Raw genomic sequence first — 22508 nt, 5'->3', positions numbered from 1 at the left:
TGAAATTCCCAAGGTTGTATCCCAACATCATAAATATATGGCTCCACATGTGTACAGTGAAGCAAATCATATATACAGGGGACACGCAGACAGATTTGTGCAGTGGACATGGTATGCACAGGATGTTGTAGAGTGAGAGAGGAGGGTGCAGAAATGCATTCTGATTGGTCTGTGCATAACTGGTTCTTACCTGTGGATCCTGCTTCATCTGGGCAACTAGTTTCTATGACAAAAAGAAAAAACTGAATGAACCGCAATATCATGGAAACAGGAGTCATTCTGAAAGATTCATTCTGTGACATGTAGAGTACAATATGTATAGTTGTTCTACCCTATCTGTATGGCGTTTTCCACAGCAGTATATTTCAAGGTGCTACAAACTTTGCACACAGCAGCCCCTACAGTCAAAGACTAGTACTGCAGCATGTGTATCTCACTATCCCTCAGTGAACTGAACCGAAACTAAAACTGATATATCGTTACTTACAGCTTGTGAGACTTATGTTATGGTTTGGGGCACAGACTTTGTTAAAAAGACTCAACAATTTCTCAGAACAAGTACAGGCCTCACTGACTCAAGTTAGCCAAAAAAAAGAGGAAATTCTGAACACTGCTGGTACCCTGCACATATGAACAGGTTCAAACGGAGTTGCAATTTAAAACACAGAGTATTACTGGAAATGGCGTTCTTGACTTTTTTTTTTTTAAAGATCACTTAGTAGTCCAGTGCAAGAAACTCTTCTCAACGTTGTTTTGTGGCCTGGCTAATGACTTGTGAACTGAAACATCTACACAGAACAGCGTGTGGTCAAAGCCTATTCTCTCAGGCAAAACACCACACACAAAAAGGGAATGGCTGAAATTTGCACTTTTAACCACACAAGCCTTCTGAACAAATATGGACGCTCAAGCTTAAAAAGCACAAATATATCATAAGGTAATGTTTTCATGAGTGAAACGGGGGGACAAGTACAGTTAGGGATGTTCTGGGGCCAATACATCTAGAAGCACTTTTGTAATTAAATAACTATGCCAATTTATAAGTTCTACCAAGCCGTATTTGCAGGTGAGGAATAAGAGAAGTAAATCTACAAAGACAAGTAAACGTGTTTGCAGCTCACAGGCCTTGTGATCAGTACTCAGCATTTTGCATTATTACTGAGATTCTTTCCTTAAATAAATACAAACAGCTTTTCAAAACGATCAGACTAATACTAGTGTGTTAATGTATGCTGTTCCACAGGTAATACAACAATACACAGAATCATGAGATATGACAGGGTACCAGTGATACCTCTATGGTAAAGAAAAATTAACGCTCTTCTCCATTCATCCAGGCTTTGACTCTTTTCTGGCCCCATCACCCGGCCGCACTCCCTGATTAGACGCCCGCGGCGTCGCTCCTTATCAGCGTTTCTCAAACAGAGAACGTCTTCATAAAGGCTGTGCCTCCGTTACCTGATGGATCTGTATCTCCACTTTCAGGGCGTCCTGTAGCGTTTGTAATTCCATCATCAGTCCCTTCTGTCTGCACGTCAGTCCGGGTGAGCTTTCAGCCTGCAGAAACGCAGAAGAAACGTCGTGTAACCGTTTGCTTCCCACTGATGCAAATTCATAGTCCTACGCGCACGTCCCCACTTACCTTAATTGCCAGCAAACAGAGAACTGCATACACAGATGCTGAATCAGAAAGACTACGGGGTGCCACTTACAGCATGACAAACGATTATGTCCGCCATAAACGTGACAGAATCAAATTATAAAGCATTACATAAATAAACACCACATCTCAGGGACAGGTGTCAGTTTGTGCCATTAAGTATCAAATATTGCACCTGACAGTTAGAGGTGCATGTATTGGCACCAATCCAGATTTACTAGACAGACCAGGTATTGGCCATATGTGACTGATCCACGCATGATACATACTTATTTAGTTTTCGGAACTCCTATTCCTGGTTAAATCGATTTGTACAATCAATCGATCACAATCAACCCCATTTTAGATTTATTTTCGCAGCATTCAGGCTGAACGCCAACACACTGCCACTCAGTGGGTGTGAGCACAGTGACTTCCGCCTGCTGTGATGTCATACGCATACCCTTCGCAGTAGGGGGAGCGTTACACCATCAGATAAGAGGTCATGGTCTGGAAGTATTTTATGCTTTTAATCAAGTAGCACAGCGATTTGCAGTCTTTGTAAAAATAAAGTTTTGAGAGGTGGAAGTAGTGTTTAGTGGAAAATTCCACTAAAGAAAGCACACGCAATTGTGCGAGACAACGCGAGTAATATGCAAAAAACAACAATGGATGCTTTGGGAGTTGCTAGCTTGGGCTGTTTTGCGCACTCGCAGCAGCTTGTGAGAAATTGTAGGGCATTTTAAGCATTCACCACTTGCTTATCCTAGCTTGGAAGAAATTCATGTTGAACTGCAAAATTCCTCAGAAAAGCTTAAAATAAAATGTACAAACATGGAACAGTACATTACGCATGTTTCTAGTAGCCTAATTAAAGATTTTTTTGGTGTACATTTTTTCATTTGTATTTACTAGTTAAAAAACTTAATAATACTTTAATATTTTAATGAAATAAAAGCATAAAATTTTAGTATTAAAGAGCTCTTGTATTGGAATCTATCGGTATCGGCAGTTGTGTATCGGAATCTCTACTGCACAGATTAAATTTAATCCACACAAGCCCTTGTTAAGAAATCGAAGCACCCAAACTTATTCTGCACGGTTAATGAAAGATCTCTTATAGACTAATAGCTCTTTCACAGTTAAGACACCTGTGGTTTCAGTCATACAACATCAAGCTGGTAGCCTGCACCAAGTACTTGGGATAAAAGGCAAATTAACAGAAATATTGGAATAACTGCATTTGCTGGTTGTATTTTGAGGATAGAATAAAAGTATCCTTAATTTTAGACAGATAGATAAAAACCCATGATCAATACTGTTGTTGGGGAATCATTTGGACCTACTTTGTCAGAGTCAAAGCAGGAAGTCTGCGGACGCCAGTTCACACTATCGCAAGTGTAATTAATCAAAACTGCAACCCAAACCCTAAAGCGAATCTTCAAACCCAACAACGAAAGTGATTCAGGCCAAAAGGTGTCGTCCTTGCATGGTCACACCTGTCCAAACTACGAGACTACAGACTCTGACGTCAAATGAGCCACTGCAACCTGTCCACCGACCGCTCCGACTTGACACAATGGACGAGAAGCGTCTACGGGGAGCCCCTAAAAAGGCCAGCAAACCTGCCATCTGTTGCTCCCATTCCATAGGAGAAACAGGCATGGGTTTCCACGCTTGTGGCAGATGGCCTCCCTGCCGCAAACGGGAGCTCTGACTCAGCCGGGCTCGGGCCGGATCCACCTTTCGTGGAGCAGACACCGGTGCCACAGCGGAGCAGGAACCGCAAGGCGCTGGCAGAAGTTTACAAAAGCCTGACCGGGGGGGTGGGCTAATGCTGCCTAATGCCGCAAATGCTAGCAGCGCTAGCAACATTAGCAGCAACGGTGTCCCAAGTCTCGGTTACGAAATTCAAATGGGTACCTGCACACTCAAGGAGGGAACTTACTTACAGTTAGCAGATATTCCCAATGAATACATTATAGCCACCTAATCCGGGGAAATTTTCAATACTTTCTGCTGTCCCACTGAATGTTTTACTGAGGAAATTCAGGTTACACCACATTCAGAGAACTGCAAAATCCCGACTCTTATCCTCCTCCATCAGTTCTTAAGCCACTAATTCTAGAAATACAATATATATTCACTTTCCATCAAATGAGTAAAATTAGGTCCATTCCTAAGCAATATATAAGCAACAATACATAGCCAGTTTAAGCTTATTACAAATGTTTTAAAGGGAAATTACATGCACCACTTAAATGAGGGTCTCTAACCTAGCTCCAAAGGCCCACATTAAACACTGTATTTGATTACTGTGTTATTTCTACCAGTTATTAAATCAATTACACATACAATTTTGCAGTCACACAAAAGTGCTAAAAACTCAGTATTGAAAAGTTATACTCCAACAAGTTGCTTAGAAAAGTAGGACTGAAGCCAGGATTGGCTTTTTAAACATGGAAAATGTTTTCCGTCTTACCTTCACACCCTCTCCAGTTTTGAACACCATCCAAGTTGCCTCAGGGATACAGCTGGACACAAGACAATCAAATCAGACTTTAACATCACTTTTTACCTAGATGTCAGCCTTTCAGGGATGGCTCTATCATACCAGAATTTACCCAGAAAATAACTTGTGAATAATTACAAAATTCTGAAAGGCAGCATCTTCGTAATTTGTTCTGTTGCAGTGATTCTAAAGACATTATGACCGGTATGCTCATGCTTCAAGGGCAACAACTGTGCTGACTCTGTGGAAGAATATATGAAATTATAAAAGCTTCACTCAATTTTTCTTCTTGAAATGATCTGAAATTATTTCTACCACAAAGAACTATATATGTTTCATATGTATATAAAATCACACACTTTAACCCAAGCTAAAAGGAAAAATAACTCAACTGTTAATTTTTCGGTGCGAGTGAGTGTAATAGAGTGAAAAGTGAGGCCAGCAAGAGCGAAATCGAGCAGAGCGTCAGCCGTCCTGCGTGACAGACTGCCAACCAGGGCTGGAAGCCAAAAGAACAATAATAGCAGGACTCACCACCTGGCGGGGAAATGGTCCTCTGCTCTCCAACTCCTGCAAGACAGGAGACAGCGACCCATTACACAGAGCCTGCACCCCTTCAAACAGAGCAGGTTAGGGGTGGTCACCAAGAGAGAAGATGGTGACCCATTACACAGAGTCTGCACCCCTTCAAACAGGTTAGAGGTTGTCCCCAAGAGAGAAGATGGTGACCCATTACACAGAGTCTGCACCCCTTCAAACAGGTTAGAGGTGGTCCCCAAGAGAGAAGATGGTGACCCATTACACAGGGTCTGCACCCCTTCAAACAGGTTAGAGGTGGTCCCCAAGAGAGAAGATGGTGACCCATTACACAGAGTCTGCACCCCTTCAAACAGGTTAGAGGTGGTCCCCAAGAGAGAAGATGGTGACCCATTACACAGAGTCTGCACCCCTTCAAACAGGTTAGAGGTGGTCCCCAAGAGAGAAGATGGTGACCCATTACACAGAGTCTGCACCAGCGATTGGTATTTAATCAGGTGCCAGTGTAACTGTCCCTTATAAACTAGTACCCGGAGTAATTATGATGAGGAACCCATACACACCACTTTATGTAGCTTATAATTTCAAGTTTCTTCATCTTGGCCAATTAACCCCACATTCATTTCTTGTAAACACACATATATAAAACATGCAAATACAACCAAATGTTGTGTAGCTAATTCATAAAATAAAAACACTACAGTAAATGATTATGTTACCATTTAGACAGTATATGGGCAGATGAACAGTTTTTATTAGTGGTCTAAAACAGAAGTGGCATCAATGCATGTTTTGTACCAATATATCCGTTTTACCCAGTGATGGACATAACTGGTTCACAAGTACGCATTCACCTTTAAAAATGATACGTGCGACAATCGATTGTTTGTAAAAGTGCAAATGTTTACTTATTTTATGTGCATTTGCGCTGCTATGACAAGAAAATACCTTGAATTTTAACCTGTATACCGTAAATGAAGTAGAGTTAGCATATAAAGATTAAAATTCATTATATTTTGTTGTCATATCAGCGCAAATGCACATAAAATAAAGTACGCATTTACACTGTTACCACAATCGATTGTTGCTCTAATCATTTTTAAAGGTGAATGCGTACTTGTGTACCAGTTCTGTCCGTCCCTGGTTATGTCTGAGCTCCAGTCTGGGCAAGAACAATCACCAAATACACTTAACTGGCATACAGGAGACCCCCAAAATCACAGCTTTGTCAGCCACGTTTAACAATCTAAAACATTTTTTAAAAAAAAAACTGAATCCGATCAATCAGTTAATTTTCACATTATATGATCAATATAGATTAAAGGACTGCTAACGTCCTGGCCTTTACAGTTAATTCATTTATTAGCATTTGACCACTAATAATATTCACTCATTAAATTTTTGCTGTCTCTGATATTTATATGCTTTTCCTGTCAATTCTTTTTTGCTTTTTACTCTGTAAATTCAGGTATAGGCATAAAAGTAAGAAAAATACAATAACACTGACCACATTTCTTAATATTATCCACTGCAGTAGATCTCATTAAATCATTTGCAACAGAAGCAATCCATTTGCAGGTGGAAAAAACTTGTTAGACATGGTTTTACAAACTATTCGCTAGTGTTCAACAGCTTCTTTCAGTCGCAAAAGAGATCATGCAACTTCACTATATTTATTTCTTTTCTGTCTAAAAATGATCTTTACGTCACCGTTAAATTAACATTACCAAACTCTGAACGGGTGTGTCTAATCTGATAATCATTTAGTCCCCCTGAAAGTACAATGCTGCAAGATCCCAACAAACTTAGTTTCTACACAATCACCTCAGTGACAGTAATGACTTGGTGCTAAAGTCAACGCAGACATTGTTTATGTGAGACCATATTCCCACACCTTCTGCTCAATGACGTTCCAGCTTCACATGCAAGACATCAGACTCAGTAGCAAATTAACATGTTATGCACAGAGAGCAACATTGTTGCATATCAGTCATACTTTCAGGCTCCCAAGACAAATATTCTACCCCTGAAACTTTAAAAGCCACATTACAGCTAGAATAACGAGCTGGCTGATGATGTGAGGCGACTCCTGATGTTTCACATCCTTGATGTTTTATCCAGATCACAAAGGCACCTCAAATGGCCCTCAACTCTGGCATAAAAATACTTGAGCAAGTCAATAAATTAACAAAGAACCACAAACCATTTGAACCAGCACTTCTTGTTAATGCAAAAAAATGAAATTTACAAGTTTTTTATATTTACAAAGAATATCATACAACAACTTCTAACATTCTCATAAGCTTTTACGTAATAAAACTACATGCCATATTCAGCCCATCTGTTGACTTCAGGTTCTTTACTATGGGTCTGACAGTCAGTAGATTATAGGTCTTACACTGGTCCTAGATAAGAAGGCATTTCAAAAACCAGACAATATTTTCCACAGTTTTCCCAATTCACTGATCGGAGTTTGTATTTCATCATTTAACCGACAGTTGTGTATTTGCTTTTCTTCTTATCAAATATGGTGTCAAGAGCAATATGGCAACCTGAGGCAAGAGGAGCCATGTTTTCCCTTCCAGAATCATCAATGTGCACTTTTATGCCAATGACACAATTGAGATTCGAGAAGTTTTACAAAACTGAAAAGTTGTATAGTAAACAGCTCAGTACTGCAAACAGAAACTGATTAAAATGTCTCATAATAAATGGCTTCAATCTAATTTAGGAAAGCTCAAGAAGAGAAAACAAATCTTATTCTGTAAACAGATATGACCAAGCATCTTTAGTACTAATAAACCAGACTTCAGTTCGAAAAAAACAAACGTACTTAATATTTCAGATATTTGGTATCACGGTTGATATTCCAGTTATTTCAAAAACCAACATAAAGTACTCCATATTTAGTACACAGTGAGAATGCTTAGATTTGCCAGTGCCGCATAACTTACAGATACATGCATTACGAGTTAAGTATTAAACTTATAATAACCAATTGGCCATGATGCATGTATTTGTATGTTATTTATTAAGCTTATAACAATCAAGCCATGCTATATAAATAACAATCACGATATGTAGCAGTTAAGATTAAAATGCTTATATTTTTTTTGTTGCATCTTTCCACCGGTTAATTGCTACATTATTTAAAACCCTTGCATACCAGTCTGAACAAAACACTGTAGAAAGCTGAAGAGTTAGACTTTTATTGATGGGGTGTACATAAATTCCGCAGTCTACTAAAGATCCACTTGTGGTAACCATAACTAGTTATTATTATTGCCATGATATAGTTAAAAGAAAAAAATGGTAAGCAACTAATATATTGGACAACAAAAATGTAACGATCGAATAGAAACGTTGTTCATCACTTTGATAAACAGACGCCTACAGGTTATTAAAATAAGCCCACTAGAAATAAAGGTGGATAAAACATCACGTATAACAAAAATGCCTACAGTTTTATTATGCAATAGCGGTCTGGAAAAGGGGCAATTAATAGGCACGCTCGCCTACCTGGTGCACAATAATCAACAGCAAATGACTTTAAAGTGATCCAAACAAAGAAGGGAAGTGGAATAAAATGCGAAAAAAGCGAAACATTTCACACTTAAATAGCCGCGCAATGAAATGCCACCAGCTTCCAGTGATATAAATATATAAAAAAGCGAAAGGCCTAGCTAGCTTGGAGGCTACCAATACGTGCAAATACAAGCCCGGTGTCTTATTTCTTTAAATGGGAAGCGTTACAATTAAACGGCTGCACCAGCAGGGAGGGGGGGGGGAAGGCGTCCAGCGAAGGCGCATAAATAAATAAATAACGTCCGGACGACTTGACGCAAAGTAGTGATTAAGTTGCCCGAAGATGGTCTGCCCTGCTAGCGGGAGTTTCTGCTGCCCCGGTCGAGGTGCGCTTCGGCTTGCGATCCGCTGCTCGGCTCCGAGCCCATCAAGCCGCACCGCCGATCGCCCGCTTCACCTTAACTTGGGTAACGAAATACCCCCTTTTTTGCCCCAGCGTCCGGCAAGTTACATAGTTGCGCTCCTGTAACAACCACCCCCCCCCCACCCCCAAGACAACAAGACGCATGTAGCTAGCCGAGTACCAGCGCTACACTGTACATACGGAGAACAGCCAAAATCATCAAGTATTACGCTGTGACCGATCGCGACAATAAGATGAAGGATCCCGCTACACTGTTTAAGTGGCATTTCTTTACTGTTCCAGGTATTTTATTCCCCCTCCATAAACATAAAACGTGCGTAATCATATTTAATATTCGACCGCAGCAAGTTAGATCTGCGCCTCAGCGGTTCGTTTCTATCCGTCCAATAGCTATGCACTTAGAAAAATATCACTCAACTCCTAAATACGGATAAATGAACAAAACCGGTGAGACGGGGACCGCTTTACCTCGCCCGAAACACTCCGGCGGCGTGAGGAAAAACAGCCGTGCCGCCCCCAGAACCGAACTGGACTCCAACAGGGAAATAAACAAAAGTTCTTATAATATAAAGACCCCGAGGTGCACTTACCCTCCTCTCTTTTACTCACTTGAGCAGCAGTCAACCCTCCTCTCCTCACAAATTATTTAAATAATTATTTACAAACACCCCCGTATCTCTGTACCTAATCCTTTCCCAAATATAAAATTATTACGCCGACGTCTAAATAACCCCCCAATGAATATGATCAGAGTTTTCGTTTCAATTTATTTTTTTTTATTTAATTTGTCTAAAAAGAGAGAAACTGAGATACAAAACAAGAACTCTTCTTCAATCTCATTCACCCCCGGCCTGAGCACATGAGTTATCAATGCGCGCAGGAAGAAGGGGAGAGAAGGAGGCAAAAAAAACAGTGAAATAAAAGACGATAAACGGGATAATGGCGGCTCCCGTGTTTTTGGTGACGATGAAATGAGCATTGAGTGAAGGTGCTTGTTTCGACGATCACCGCGTACGGGAAAGAAAATGAGTTTCAAAAAGAGAACTACTTTGTGTGACGGTGCGGCGAATTTATTTCACTTTGCCTAAGGAACGGCGGTGCTGCGACTCCCATTGCCTAGGGAAAAAACCCGGATGTAAAGTCAGCAAAACTCGTCTGGAGTGAAGTTACTCACTTAATGTAGTGCGAAGAAGTACGCGGAACATGCTCTGGATGGTACCGCTGCTGGGTCCCCCCCCCCCGATCGTGCTTTCTCTGACTGCGTGTTTCTTCCTAACAGTCCGATGGGGACCGACACGGGTGCAGGGGATGAGCAACGGGGTTTGCGATTCAGTTTAATACGGAGACCCCGGTAGCGGATTGCATGTCGTTCATTAAGCTCAAAAAAACCGGATGAGTTGCAGGAATAAGAACAAAAGCGAGCTGCCGTTTAACAGGTAGCGCGGACTGTAGGAGCAAAATGACGGGGATGGTTGGCGGGGTGGGTGCAGCTCGCCTCGCTTTTTTTTAACGCCACCCGCCTGCTTTCCGTGCAGAAAGCAGTCAATACGTGGCAGGAATTAGCATTAGGTGAGATTTTCGCTATTAAGCCTCTTTAAAACGGACAATCTGGTTTAAGTTCAATGTGCATTCACATGACTCGGTGAACCGAGTACATATTTTAGGTTATCAATTTACAGTAAACGCTAAGTCCATTTGTGGCCTTAATGCTAATATAATATGGATTTTCATAGAAGCAGTCACTACCTGTTTCCAATTACCATAACTGAAAACATATTATTGGCATACTTACCAGGTGTAAATTATTACCAGATGCATGACTTTTCTTTATTTAATAAAGAAATATTTTCATGAGCTATAATTTTTACATTTAATTGTATTTGAGTATTTTGGATCTACGGTGCTTGCGAATAGATGCTTAAAACTAAATATTAGGCAAACATTTATGGTATAAATATAACAAAATGAAACCATTTTAGATAGTAAACAAAATAAACGACAGTGCATATTCATATAGTTCCTGATTTCCGTTTCTCCATGTGCTCTGTTAACTCACGTGTTGGGGTACATGCTTGATCATTTTATCTTTTTACCTCTCAAAGACTGATACCGGGAGCTGGAAAAACGCTGTTCTCGATCGTGCCTTTACATTACGAATAAGAAAGTCATTGGTGTTGCAAAGAATATTTCTTGACGTGTATGTGATATGTATTAAGGAAAAAACATGGTTACTTTATGAATGAAGCGTTTTGCTTTGTAGGCTAATTCAAATTAGAGAACAGTAAGTGATCAAAAACAAATTAATCTTAACTATAATGCACGGTAAGTCATCAGAGTAGTTTATAAGAAATTCAATTAAATCAATAACAAGGCATGGTAATAGCATTTTTAAATAGCTCACAAAGTGATAACGATGGAAGTGACAAGCCGTTAGTCATTTTTTATCATTTGATCCTTGGGGCCCTTCAGCAACACGGAGCATTTTAAACACCTTGTTAATCCGCGCTAACATCTAAATGCTCTAAATGAGTTGATCTTTCAATTAGAACTACAGTACAGGTGCAGTAAGCTTGTTTATATTTCTATTTGTTTGTTTGCTTATTTGTTTACTTACTTATTTGGGGGGTCTAAAATAGTCTGTAATTTTTGTGCATACAGGAGATGATTGCAGAGTTTGTGCATATAACCAGCAAGTTAGTACAGCAGTACTGTTGTACGATAAGCAAGGAATGACGACAGATTGATGGGAATGGATTCATATGGCCTACACATTACATCCTTCAGACAGAAGGTAATATACAGTATTTGGCCTGTTTTGCAGAGTTGTCCTGAAAAAGTTGTGCGCTTTGAAGGATATGATTTTCATAATATTTTAATATATTTTTTAAATCCTTATGTAGCTGTTTAGACAGTTTGAAATGACCATGAAGAAATGAATGTGGCTGGGCCATCCATCCTTTATCTTACATCTTCAAAATACCACTTTTGATCCCCTGTAATCACTACAAATTTCAAATGACATTTTTACATATCTTGCTTTTATATATGTTCTGGATATTTTTTTCTGTTGTTATTACTGGTATTCTGCAATCATCAGATTTTTATACAGATGTAGTATTCTTTGTATGTAGCTGGAAATTAATTTATTTATATGCTACCCATGTGCAATGGTCATTTAGCTATGAGTCACCATCATTTCCTGTTTTTGTACATTGTATTTGTACATGTTGAATAATAGTGTATCAGCTTAATCAGTTTTTAACAAACCAGAAATCATAAAAAGTTCTAGAATATTGATAAGCAGGGTTTTAAAACACTGGTGCCATCTACTTCAAGGCAGGTACCTAAACTAGACAATAATGTAGACATAATGTACACAAGAATAGTGTTGTGTACAGTTTTCCAGTATTATACTGTATGATCCCTGTCTGTCGGATGCTTGAATATCAGCCTTTGAGTTTTGATTCCATTTCCACTGAGGCACAAAGGTGTATGTTTGTACTTTAACATGACAAAGGTTATGCTAATCTCTTCTACAGAATTATATAATGGAGTCAGATATGAAATCACGTTTACTAGTACATTGAATCCAAGCATTTAGCTGGTTATTCACCTTATGTTCTTTTAACTTCATTTTTTATTGTCTTACTAGGTAAGGATGTCAATAACTTCATAGACACAGATTTTTGAATATTACCAATATCCGAACACAGTGTGAACAAATCAGGAAACTAACTGTTATGATTTTTGTATGTAAGAATGATTGACTGATTTGGCCTTTTTCAGTCACTGGCTAATATTACCTGCAAAAAATGAGGTGATTTCATTTTATTTCCAAACAATGAATTAAAGATGCACCAGAACACAGCTAATTCAATTCAGTTCAAGTCAGCTTTGTCATGTTTCAATGTCAGAACAAGTGTACGATGAAAGACATAAATCCCTTTAGGTAAATTTAGATTTAAAGGTATTAGATTTAGATAAATAGTTAAGTAAGTTTTTTTTTCCCTCCAGAATTAAATAACATAATAACACATGATTCACCTGCCAAGCTCGCTACGTCTCTGCACGGCTGGCTTAAGGAGTGATTGCTCAGGTGTGTTGGCTTTGAGATGGTGAATAGGTGTGTTTCTGTTGGCTGTCAGCCACATACGTCTTATATTACATCACAATTTTGCCACTCCTCTAGGAAAATACAGGCACTTATTCTACATGTCACGTGCACTTTATTTGGAAACATTGTCACATTATAGCATATTGATATTTACAATATTATAGCTATCATTGAATACATTTATATACTTTTTTGATTTACTCCAACACTATTTAAGAACTTGAGTACAATATAATTTATATGTACTCATATAATATTTTGCAGAAATTAGATCATTTTTATAATTTCTATTATGTTTCATATGCTATGTATCCTGATTTGAACCCCAGTGACATTTAAGCGTTATTTTGTACTGTTCGTACCAACTGCATCTGCTTATTTGCTTCTGTTAAGATGGTATTCTACTTCGCTTTGTCTATCGTTACTTTAAGAAAAACTACCATAAATATTGTAGACCCTTGGACACGTTTATATGAGCGTATTGAAGGTTCACTGAACTAAAATATGAAAACAAATAGTTTGAGTATGAGTTTAACATCAAATGAAAAAGACTTGTTAGCTTTTGAAGGCTAACTTCCTAAGCCATGAACAATGCTACTCAGAGTTATGGTGGAAACACCTTATGTAATTTCACTTTAGTTTCAGTTTCAAATTCCTTCAAATCAGTCATTTAGATATAACAGACCAGAGAGGGGCAATATGGAAACATATCACTTTTCTCCCCTTGTCTGTGTCAAAGTGTTTACATTTTATCTATTTAGGAGACACTTTTATTCAAAGCAACATACAATTCAGAAAGCAGGGTCATACAGTGTCTGGAGAAATTGGAGGTTAAGGGCTTCGTTTAGGGCCCCAACAGTGAAATCACTCTCCCAATACTGGGATTTGAACCAGCAACCTTCTAACCAAAGCACAGCTCCCTAACCCCTGAGGGACCTATAACATAATGAAACACACCTGCTTCTCTTAGCAGATGTTCATTAGGGGACAGTGATACTGAACTGAAAAGATGATCAAGGCGGAGACAAGAAACCGGATGGGTCACATTCTCAATTATACAGGGTCTTCCATTTTTATTCAAATTTGTGGAAAGGCTGAATAACAGAAATATAAAATCAGCCAAAAAAAAGATACAGTTCATTACGAAATATTCAGTAAAATGTTGTTGGAGATTTTTTTTTCTACTAAGTACCAAATTCATATACAATAATATTTTATATTGATTCATGCAAGATTGATATTCATACGGTTTTTATTCAAGGGTGTGTTACATTTTCAGATCTGGCACTAGATTAAGGACCTGAACTTTCTATGATTTGGAGTTTAACTGCAAAGCTGGCTCCTTGCCAAATAATTATCACAAATATAATTATCACAAACTAAAAGTGGCTGTCAGACTGCTATTTTGGTGTTGTAAATGAGCCATTATATCTGAATCTAAGGAAACGTTTGCTGTTAAAAATATCTTGAGTTGAATATAGTAATGGTTTATTTTATATAATCTGCAAATCTTTTTCAAGTGTATAAATAAGAAAGATTTCCATTTGTTAATTTAGCACATCCTTTGGTTTAGGTTAAGAAGAACTTTGGCAGTGGTAAGTACAACTATTTAAGTGCAGCTTGATTGCACATAAATTGATGTATATTAGCAACCTAACATAGCAATATTCTAACAAAATTGCAGACATAGCTATCTATACTGACAGACACAGTAAGACAATATTTAGGATCTAAAAATGTATGTGTATGACTCGGCTGTGGTCATAAATAGGGCATGATATCAAAGGTGACATGATTTGTCCATATAGTTCCTTTTAAAAGGCAGTCTCCCATTCAGGGATTTTGATGTGAATGTGATTTGATGGCATTGTATCTAATTATTTATTTAAGTTTTAAAAAAGCATTTCTTTTGTTGTCAGGTTGTCTTTGTCACTTTTTGTCCTGTTTATCTGCTCCTCTGAAGGGTCAAAGACTGCAGTGGACAAAACTCGAAAGGTCTGCCACCTGCTGGACGCAGAGAGCGTAGGCTTCAGGTGGAGTAAGGATAAATCCTTACTCCAGCTGCTTATCTAATACAGGGTCGCAGGGGGACTGAAGCCTATCCTAGGCAACAGGCGCAGTGTAAGGGAACACCAGTCCATGACAGGACATCGCAGGAAGACAAACCACACGATGCAGTGGGGAAGATGCAAGCACATACATGCACAATGCAACACATAAGCACTAAAAGCTATAGATAGATAGGAGGTTCCTACTCACAGTGTAAGATGAATAATTAACATTCATACTATTAAGATGATACTAATGAAACCATTAATGTGTTTGACCTTAAAGATGGACTGACAAAAAAAAACTAATGTAGAATTTTCAGGTTTTGCATTTCTTTAATTATCATCCTCCATGTTCAGTTCCTAAGCACTGGTGCTGGAGAGACTGTTCAGATTTATAAAGCAATTATTTATAAACAAATTAACTGACTCATGAAGACTTAGCCACTCATTCTAATGAAATTAATAAACTTTTTTTGTGTAACGGACAATCTGATCTAACTGTTATTAGAAAAAAATGCAATTCCTTCTTAACTCCGGTTGTATTGTCAATGAAAGCTTAATTTACAGTGACTAACGGGTGTCACTTGATATTTCCGAATACGGTGTTCGCACGAATGGATACAACCGCAGCAGGTTAACGTTAAGGCATGCGTCATACTTGCGGGCTCTCGCCTGTAGGTGGTGCTGTTGTCTTTTGTAAGCAGTGCTTCAGCCCGTTAATACTGTACTGTTGAAGAAGCACCGTTCATAGTGCTGTTCACCACTGGAGCCTTGGGGACATGTAAGTGCTTCAGTGATTCTTTCAGAGGACTTGTGGATTGTATTATACTGTCAACTGACGGGATTGTCTGTGTATTATCTTAGTATGGCTGATATTCTATCGCACTCATTGTGAGGGCTGCCAACTCACACTCACGCAAGAAATCTTACTGCAAATCTATTTTTTTCCATTATAAACCAATAAATAAGCTACTGCAAAAATATTTGGGTAGTTTGCAATCCCTATAGACTATTTACAAGGTAATAAAACTGTTACGTACATGTAAATGCGTGTGCGTGTGTGTGCAGACTTCTGGAAATCTCACGCCAGCCAGCTGACTAACAGTGGCAACCCTGCTCATTGTATCTGTCACGAAATGCTTATGTTTTATCCAAATCCTGGTCATTGCATGAACAACACAGAGAACCGTATTACAAATTAGATCACAGTCATTTAGTCACATGTATTATTTGAGAATAATAAAACCCTAACGTCATATATGGCAGCTTGTGGGCCCACAAAGGCCAGTGGATTAACTTTTGAAACTCGAAATGGGATCGTGGGCCGTTTCACTTAAAATCTCAGAAATCTGACAACCAAAAGAGCGTAATCACGAAGGTGCACAGCAGGAAACCAAGAACTCGACTCATCTGAGTGATCCGTTATCCAACTGTCCCCTTGCATCCAGCCGGCTGACCCTGATTAAAATGTACCGGTCAGAGTCAACTGGGATTCGTTAATTGAGGAGTCTGTTGGTGAGGAACTGATGAATAATCATTGTAGAAATTAAAAGATCATCCAGACCTCCCCGCACTACCCCCCTGGCTCCGGTGACTCATTTAACTAATGCTGTCATTTTCAGTTCAGGGTTAGTCCTGGGGGGGGGGGGGGGAGCCTCATTCCAAGTCTTGAGTTCATGTTTTTCTTAATTACATTTAAATAAGCAGAAAAGTGGTAGCTATGAATAGCAGTCCGAAATGACGCGATTCATTCTGGGGTGCATAAACGCTGGCAACTTCACTTTCACAGAAGAACATCTGTTTCTCTCAAGCTGTATGACTTTTCCAGGTTACCGTGGTGAAATCCTATATGGCCCGGGCAACTGAAAATGCATATTCATGACGGGAGTCAGAGAAAATAACTGCGTATTACCATTCCAGTAATTCTTTACATATTAAGAGTTTTCTTGGGAAATGGAAAGATCCAGTTGCAGTATTTTATGAATCTGGAAGTCCTCCTGACTACCAAACCACATATAAGTAGCACGGGAGAAAACAGTGGATATGGGATTAGGATTCAGATTTCACGTTAAGGAGGAATCCTGGGAACCCCTTTTGTATTATGTGCAACATTAAACAACAGTACCTGTCATTTGTTTTAATGACCATAATGGCTTCCAAAATTCTGCTGATAGGAGAGCTGGATTTGAGAATGACCTCTTTTTAACTCAAGCGATTTCAAACACAGCACACTACTACTGCTGAAGTGGCATCCTGACAGATACGTCCTGGTGCTATTTCGGAAATCCAGACAGGATGACAGTGCAATTACTATCCTTCTTGGAGGAGATTATGTCTTAAAGACAACACACGTAAAAAATCATGCTGCTGAACTCTTTGTTACCCTATTTGTTTTCATTTAGACTCATATTCATATTTCTTGGCAAGGCAGTTGTAAGGCTGTATTATTTTTGCTCGGGCGGTACTTCACGGTGAAGTAGAAACATATGAAAGCAAATCTCTCAGCTTCTCATGACATTCAGGGCCAGAGCCAAGCTTTTGTACCGTCTGAGTGCTTGAGTCACCCAATTTCAACCCACCAACCTAACGGTGCCACCTCTGCTCATACTCACAAGTACCAACATCTCCAAGTTACAAATATCTCCTAAAAGTATACCACAAATGAGCTTCTATTGGATGAGCTCCATCTACCACCTCAGGACGCTCTTTTTCATAGCGGCCCGTTATCCTGTGACCTTTTCAAGCAATAATCCCACAGACACATGGATTACATAAACAAGGTGGATTGGGCTCATATCAGGATGACCTCGAGCTGCTTATCTCAGCTTTCAGGGGTGTTTCACCTAAATTAATCCCACTGAATTTCATTCTTTAAAAAAAGAAAAAAACAGTTTTATTGATCTGTTGTTACGTCGGGCTTTTGTAAGGATCTGCTATTTGTTGATGGCTGTCGTCTCCGCATCGTCTCCGTTTTCACGGGAGAGAGTCTATAAGGTCAGAGATGAAAAAGCATTATGGACTCGTGCCGGGCTGACGGATATTGAGGATCATTGTGATTTTGGAGAACACCAGGTGTGTTAGACCTCGACAAAGATTTCCTGCCTGACTTTAATCAGCGTCCCCACCAGGAATCCTCCCCTTCCTCCTCAACACTGCGTCCTGACCTTTATTTCATTTTACCTTTCTTGTGAAAAAGTTTCCATAGGAGAAGCAACAGCTGGCATTTTTCACGGTTAATGAAAGGGAAAGTAAGGCAGAAGCACGGGTGTGGTGAGGTCCAAACACTCAGGGCTATAACCTCCAGGATTTTAGCCCTGATGCCAATCTTCCTTTAAAAGAAATTAAGTCAAGCCCCAGGTTAACTGGACTCGGCCCCCGGTCTTTTCAATAGCTAGAAACTCCCAGGGCAGGAGTGCTGCCTTTTAAATACAATTTAAAAATCATTTTAAAAATCCATTTTAACTAAAAGATAATACTTGTTATTCAACTCTAATAAAATTACTTGTGTGTCTTGCTTTGGTTTTCACAGTAAAACTGATGTAGAAGGTTTTCCTCAGCTGAACTTGGTTAGATTCAGAATTCATCCTCTAATTTGTGTTGCACCATAACCATGCTTTCTTACATAGTAAATGTTTCCGTTAAGTACAAAAATGAATACAAAGCATCAAAAAACAACTTAATAAAATATATTTATACCCGTGTTCCTTTATAGTGGTGGTGTGGAGGCTACTGCAGTCGATTATGCTTACTGCAGGCAGAAAGTTCTTTTAATTAAATGTCAGAGATGGAATAAAAACACAGTCCTAAACTACGTCAAGGTTTATTAGTCCCTTTCCCATTTGACACTATCTTTAAGATTATCCACTTGAATATCCTTTATGTGTATTTTCCCTGAATCTTTCCTTTGCTAGACCTAATACACTGAAGCTGATGTTGTCCCAGTCTGTCTTAAGCTGGCCCAAGATGGCTATTTTGAGAAATGGGAACTCACTGTTAGCTTCAGATTCTTAGGCTGGCCGTGAGAACTACTCTGGAGAACATTCATCCATCCATCGTCCATGAAGGCTTATCTAGTAAGGGTTTTGTAGAGCCTGTTTCAGGGGTGACAGGGCAGGGAGTCCCCTAGAGAGGTTGCCAGCCCATGCAAGGCACACAACCAGACGCACAGTCACGCGGAATGGGAAACGTTTATAGAGATGCCAAAATACCTAACCTCGTGTTTTTTCTTTTTTGTTTTTTTAAATTGTACACTATTTTTTTGGACTGGAAGACACCAATGCAAAAACAAGGAAAACATGCAAAGTCCAAACACAGACAGCGCCAGCGGCAAGATTTAAACCCTGGAGGTGTAAACTCAGTTCTGGATTATCTAATTTGCTAGTTTATCATCTTGATCTGTATCATAAAGATTTATATTTAGGAGTTTTTTCATAAGCATCAGAGACAGAAGGATCCATTCAGGGGCGGTGGTTGGGGGTCAGTCCATTAGACATACTTTACTCAGCCTCCCTCCTGCAGATTGGGATTACTCCAACATAACAGTCTAACTTCCACTTAGCTGCACATAAAGCTTGAGCGTGTTTTGCGTGTTTGTATTTCTTTGCGTGTATGAAAAACCGAGGGAGTGTGAGGGAGTCAGAGTCCCTCTGATCCGAAGACGAGCTCCAGAACATTCGCTGAGCGTTAGGCAAGACGGTCCTGAATATGTCTCATTTCACCTCTGGTTCCCAAAGCAATAGCATGTCTTCCAAAAAGTCAGTTATTTAGACATGTTTACAAATTATGTCACAGGGAAGTAGTTATTGCTTCAAAGACCGGAGTCTGTAGACCATTAATCATATACCAGTCAATGTGGATCTTGACTATGTAGTTGTAGAGCTAGCATTACTATAAACGGGCCTATTGGAAAGTGTTTTACTGAAATTTCGTACACTTTGGTAACATGTACTATCATCATAATAAGACAGAGAAATCTAAGCTCTCAGATGCCATGCATAACTCCTGGATATTTGAAGTTTCTGTTGCATCATCACAGTACGGAGCGTGTTTTGCAGTTTTGAAACCAGCGGATTTCAGACTCTGACTCTATGTAATTGAATAAAATAATGAATTTGAAAAGACAGCTAATGAACATGTAATTTAAGGATCACGTTTAAAAGTACTTGTTCGTTATTATGTACTTATTTTCAACCTTGATCTCCATATAAAACAGAAGGCAGAACAACCATATTGTCATTCTCAAAAGTTCAGATGTACCGATAAATTTAACACCATTGAGGGGGAAAAAAGGTTTTCACAATGCACATTAAAATGCTAAAGAGACTAGCTTGATTACTGGTAATTAATGCAGTAGCAGTGAAACAGCACACAGTTCAACAGGCCTGTCTGTGATAAATACCGTGTGGCACTTTCACGTAAATCGTCTCCAAGGGTGATTGTATGATTTTTTTTTTTGGTTTGTGTGGGGGGGGGAGGGGTAAGAGGGGCCATAACTCATACAGGGGAGCAAGCCTTATCATTAGCCAATGATATAGTTTGAATGGGTGAGTGACGGGGGGGGGAGGTTTACTCCAAGTGGCCAATCGACTTTCAGCTGGGGCCAGTGTCCCTGTGACCCCGCCCCTGTATATACCCTGCTATTCTTTTGTTTAATGTGATTAACCTTTAATGTGGAAATCAGAGACAAACTGTCCTTGGATGTGGCCCTGGTGCCACGCCCTTTCTCGAGTCCCTCAGTGTAATTGATATAATTACTGAAATTTCCTAGTGATGGGTGAACGTTCTGCTCTGAAGGACGCTGCATTTTGGCCTGGACAGGAACCGACAGACTAAAAATAACCCGTATACTGTTGGTTGGCCATTTGGATGCAGTTTGTCCTTCTCATTTTGGCTTTCCTGTACAAGAGCAAAAACTGCAATGTAGTTGCTGAAGAGTGCTTAGTGTGGGTGTAATATAGTAATAGTAGCTTAAAGGATGTTAACCAGGCCTAATTATAAGAATGAAGGAACAAAGGTCAGTATTTGATGGCTCTAACATTCTGAGTCAGGATCTGTCCATGATCGCAGTTGGGGGATTGGATTTATTCAGGTCAGATTTAGAGGGAACCGTACATTTCCTTAAAGGTCTGGAACATCCAACTGCCATCAATCATGTTTAACAGTTACAATCATTGTCGTTTAATTAATCTGGAGTTTTTGGAAACAATTTTGGTAACACATAAAACAGTCATCATAATACATTATAGATACCTTCATAATGCATTATAATGCAGTCATGATGTATTATAAACACAGCCATAACTATTTATAAATCGGCATAACATAGCCATGTTTGTTATGCATTATGCAGTTATGCAGTGTTACTACTGTTTCTTTACAAAGTGGTCCAGTGGCTCAGTGGATACACTGATACCTCAGAGCTCAAGGGATGGGAATTTGAGTTTTTAAGCCTTGATTTCCTTCTTTGTTATGTATGCTGATGTGAAATTGCTTTCTACATGCTGTTCAAATTCATTGTTCCAGAAACAGAAGAAGTATAAAGGATCCCCTCTAATCTTCAGTCAGATACAATCTCTGTTTGCACTCTGGGCTGGAAGAATAGAAATGGTCATCTGGACAATAGCGGCAATCAAAAAAACAAGAACGCAGAGAGCATAGATCAAAAAGCCAATGGTACCTGTTTTTGGGTTGAATGAACCTCGGTGTGTGAACTGACATTGTGTATCTAATAGGAATGTGCCAACGGGAAATAAAAGGTCAGCCATATCCCGCTCGGAAAATCAGATGGATGAGTCATCATTTTATTTTTATTTCTCTGGATTCAATGATTCTGATTTTATGTGCTTTTTAGAAAGAGTCACTGCTGAATATAGAGCATCTCACTTGAAAATGAACTAAAATCCACCTTTTATTCCATCTTTTATACCTAGATGCAGTCATTTTTTGTACTATTAACAATTTATTTGCAATATAGATCTTCAAGCTTTTAGATATAAGTCCATTTTTTTGCACTTCCGTGCCATGTCAAGTAAAGCAGCAATGTGTGATGTAGTCGTACAAGAATGAGCAACAAGTAGCCAGGATATGAATGTTTATGAAGAAGGACATTTGTATACAGACTCAGCAATTAATCCCTGGAAATATCTACACAAAATGTATTAATAGGTAAATGTAAGCATTAGGATATTCTGTGAGTGATTAGATTCAGCATAAATCCTTGGTCGGGCGAGCAGTTCAACCCGTCTCATTCTTATATAACAACATCAGTCTGCACTGTTGCTGGTTGAAAATTTAAAGTCATGCTCCTTCAATCTTGTCAATCTGGACAAATTACCTGAATATCAAACTATAACTGACCAAATTTGCTGTTTGACCTACCAAAGTTACAGCACACATATTTTGTTTTAATTTACATTACTGTTCTTGCCGTAACCTAAGGCCCATGATAAAGTTCTTAAAATAAATAACTGCTGCAAGCCATTTGCTGTAAAGATGTGCTTTTTGGCTTCAAAGATTTATGTCTCAGTTTGACAGTGTTCTGTAGGGACAGGCCTTCACATCTGTCTGGCAACTGGTAGAAGCCTGGTTAGATTTATAACCTGAGTGTGGTTACAGGCTGGTTGGAGACAGATTATAGTTACCGATGTGGTCTAGTTATATATTAATCCTGCTTGCAAATGGAGTCTGCTTCCTTTTGGTAACACTTA

At 39.1% G+C, this 22508-nt stretch overlaps 1 protein-coding gene and 1 long non-coding RNA gene across 9 annotated transcripts in view; one reads left to right on the top strand and one right to left on the bottom strand.

The window, feature by feature from the left end:
• The window catches only part of LOC111858218 (PHD finger protein 21A-like), a 53134-nt gene extending 43637 nt beyond the window's left edge, over window positions 1-9497 (bottom strand). For 4 of the 5 annotated variants that reach the window (XM_023839784.2, XM_023839785.2, XM_023839781.2 and 1 more), the window contains exons 1-5: window positions 9228-9497; window positions 4686-4721; window positions 4122-4173; window positions 1459-1557; window positions 191-223 (exon numbers count right to left, since the gene is read on the bottom strand). In XM_023839784.2, coding sequence (XP_023695552.1) covers window positions 191-223; window positions 1459-1557; window positions 4122-4151 — 162 coding nt within the window. In that variant the 5' untranslated portion in view covers window positions 4152-4173; window positions 4686-4721; window positions 9228-9497. Of the gene's footprint in view, window positions 1-190; window positions 224-1458; window positions 1558-4121; window positions 4174-4685; window positions 4722-9105; window positions 9175-9227 lie in introns of those variants that run through there. The other variant, XM_023839782.2, reaches the window with a different exon arrangement.
• A 274-nt stretch (window positions 9498-9771) lies between these two features.
• Window positions 9772-15754, top strand: LOC111858226 (uncharacterized). Of its 4 annotated transcripts, none has more exons than XR_011993859.1 (4): window positions 9772-10073; window positions 11296-11428; window positions 14325-14346; window positions 14715-15754. It is a non-coding gene; the product is annotated as an uncharacterized lncRNA (long non-coding RNA). The 4 variants fall into 4 exon arrangements; XR_002841538.2 differs by having other exon boundaries at window positions 9772-10206; XR_002841540.2 differs by lacking the exon at window positions 9772-10073 and adding an exon at window positions 10214-10959.
• The last annotated feature ends 6754 nt before the right edge of the window (window positions 15755-22508 follow it).

This window comes from Paramormyrops kingsleyae, chromosome 11 (genome assembly GCF_048594095.1).
Source record: "Paramormyrops kingsleyae isolate MSU_618 chromosome 11, PKINGS_0.4, whole genome shotgun sequence".
NCBI classification, from domain to species: Eukaryota; Metazoa; Chordata; class Actinopteri; order Osteoglossiformes; family Mormyridae; genus Paramormyrops; species Paramormyrops kingsleyae.
The sequence above is the reverse complement of the archived record's forward strand: the minus strand, read 5'-3'. Positions and strand labels throughout refer to the sequence as shown.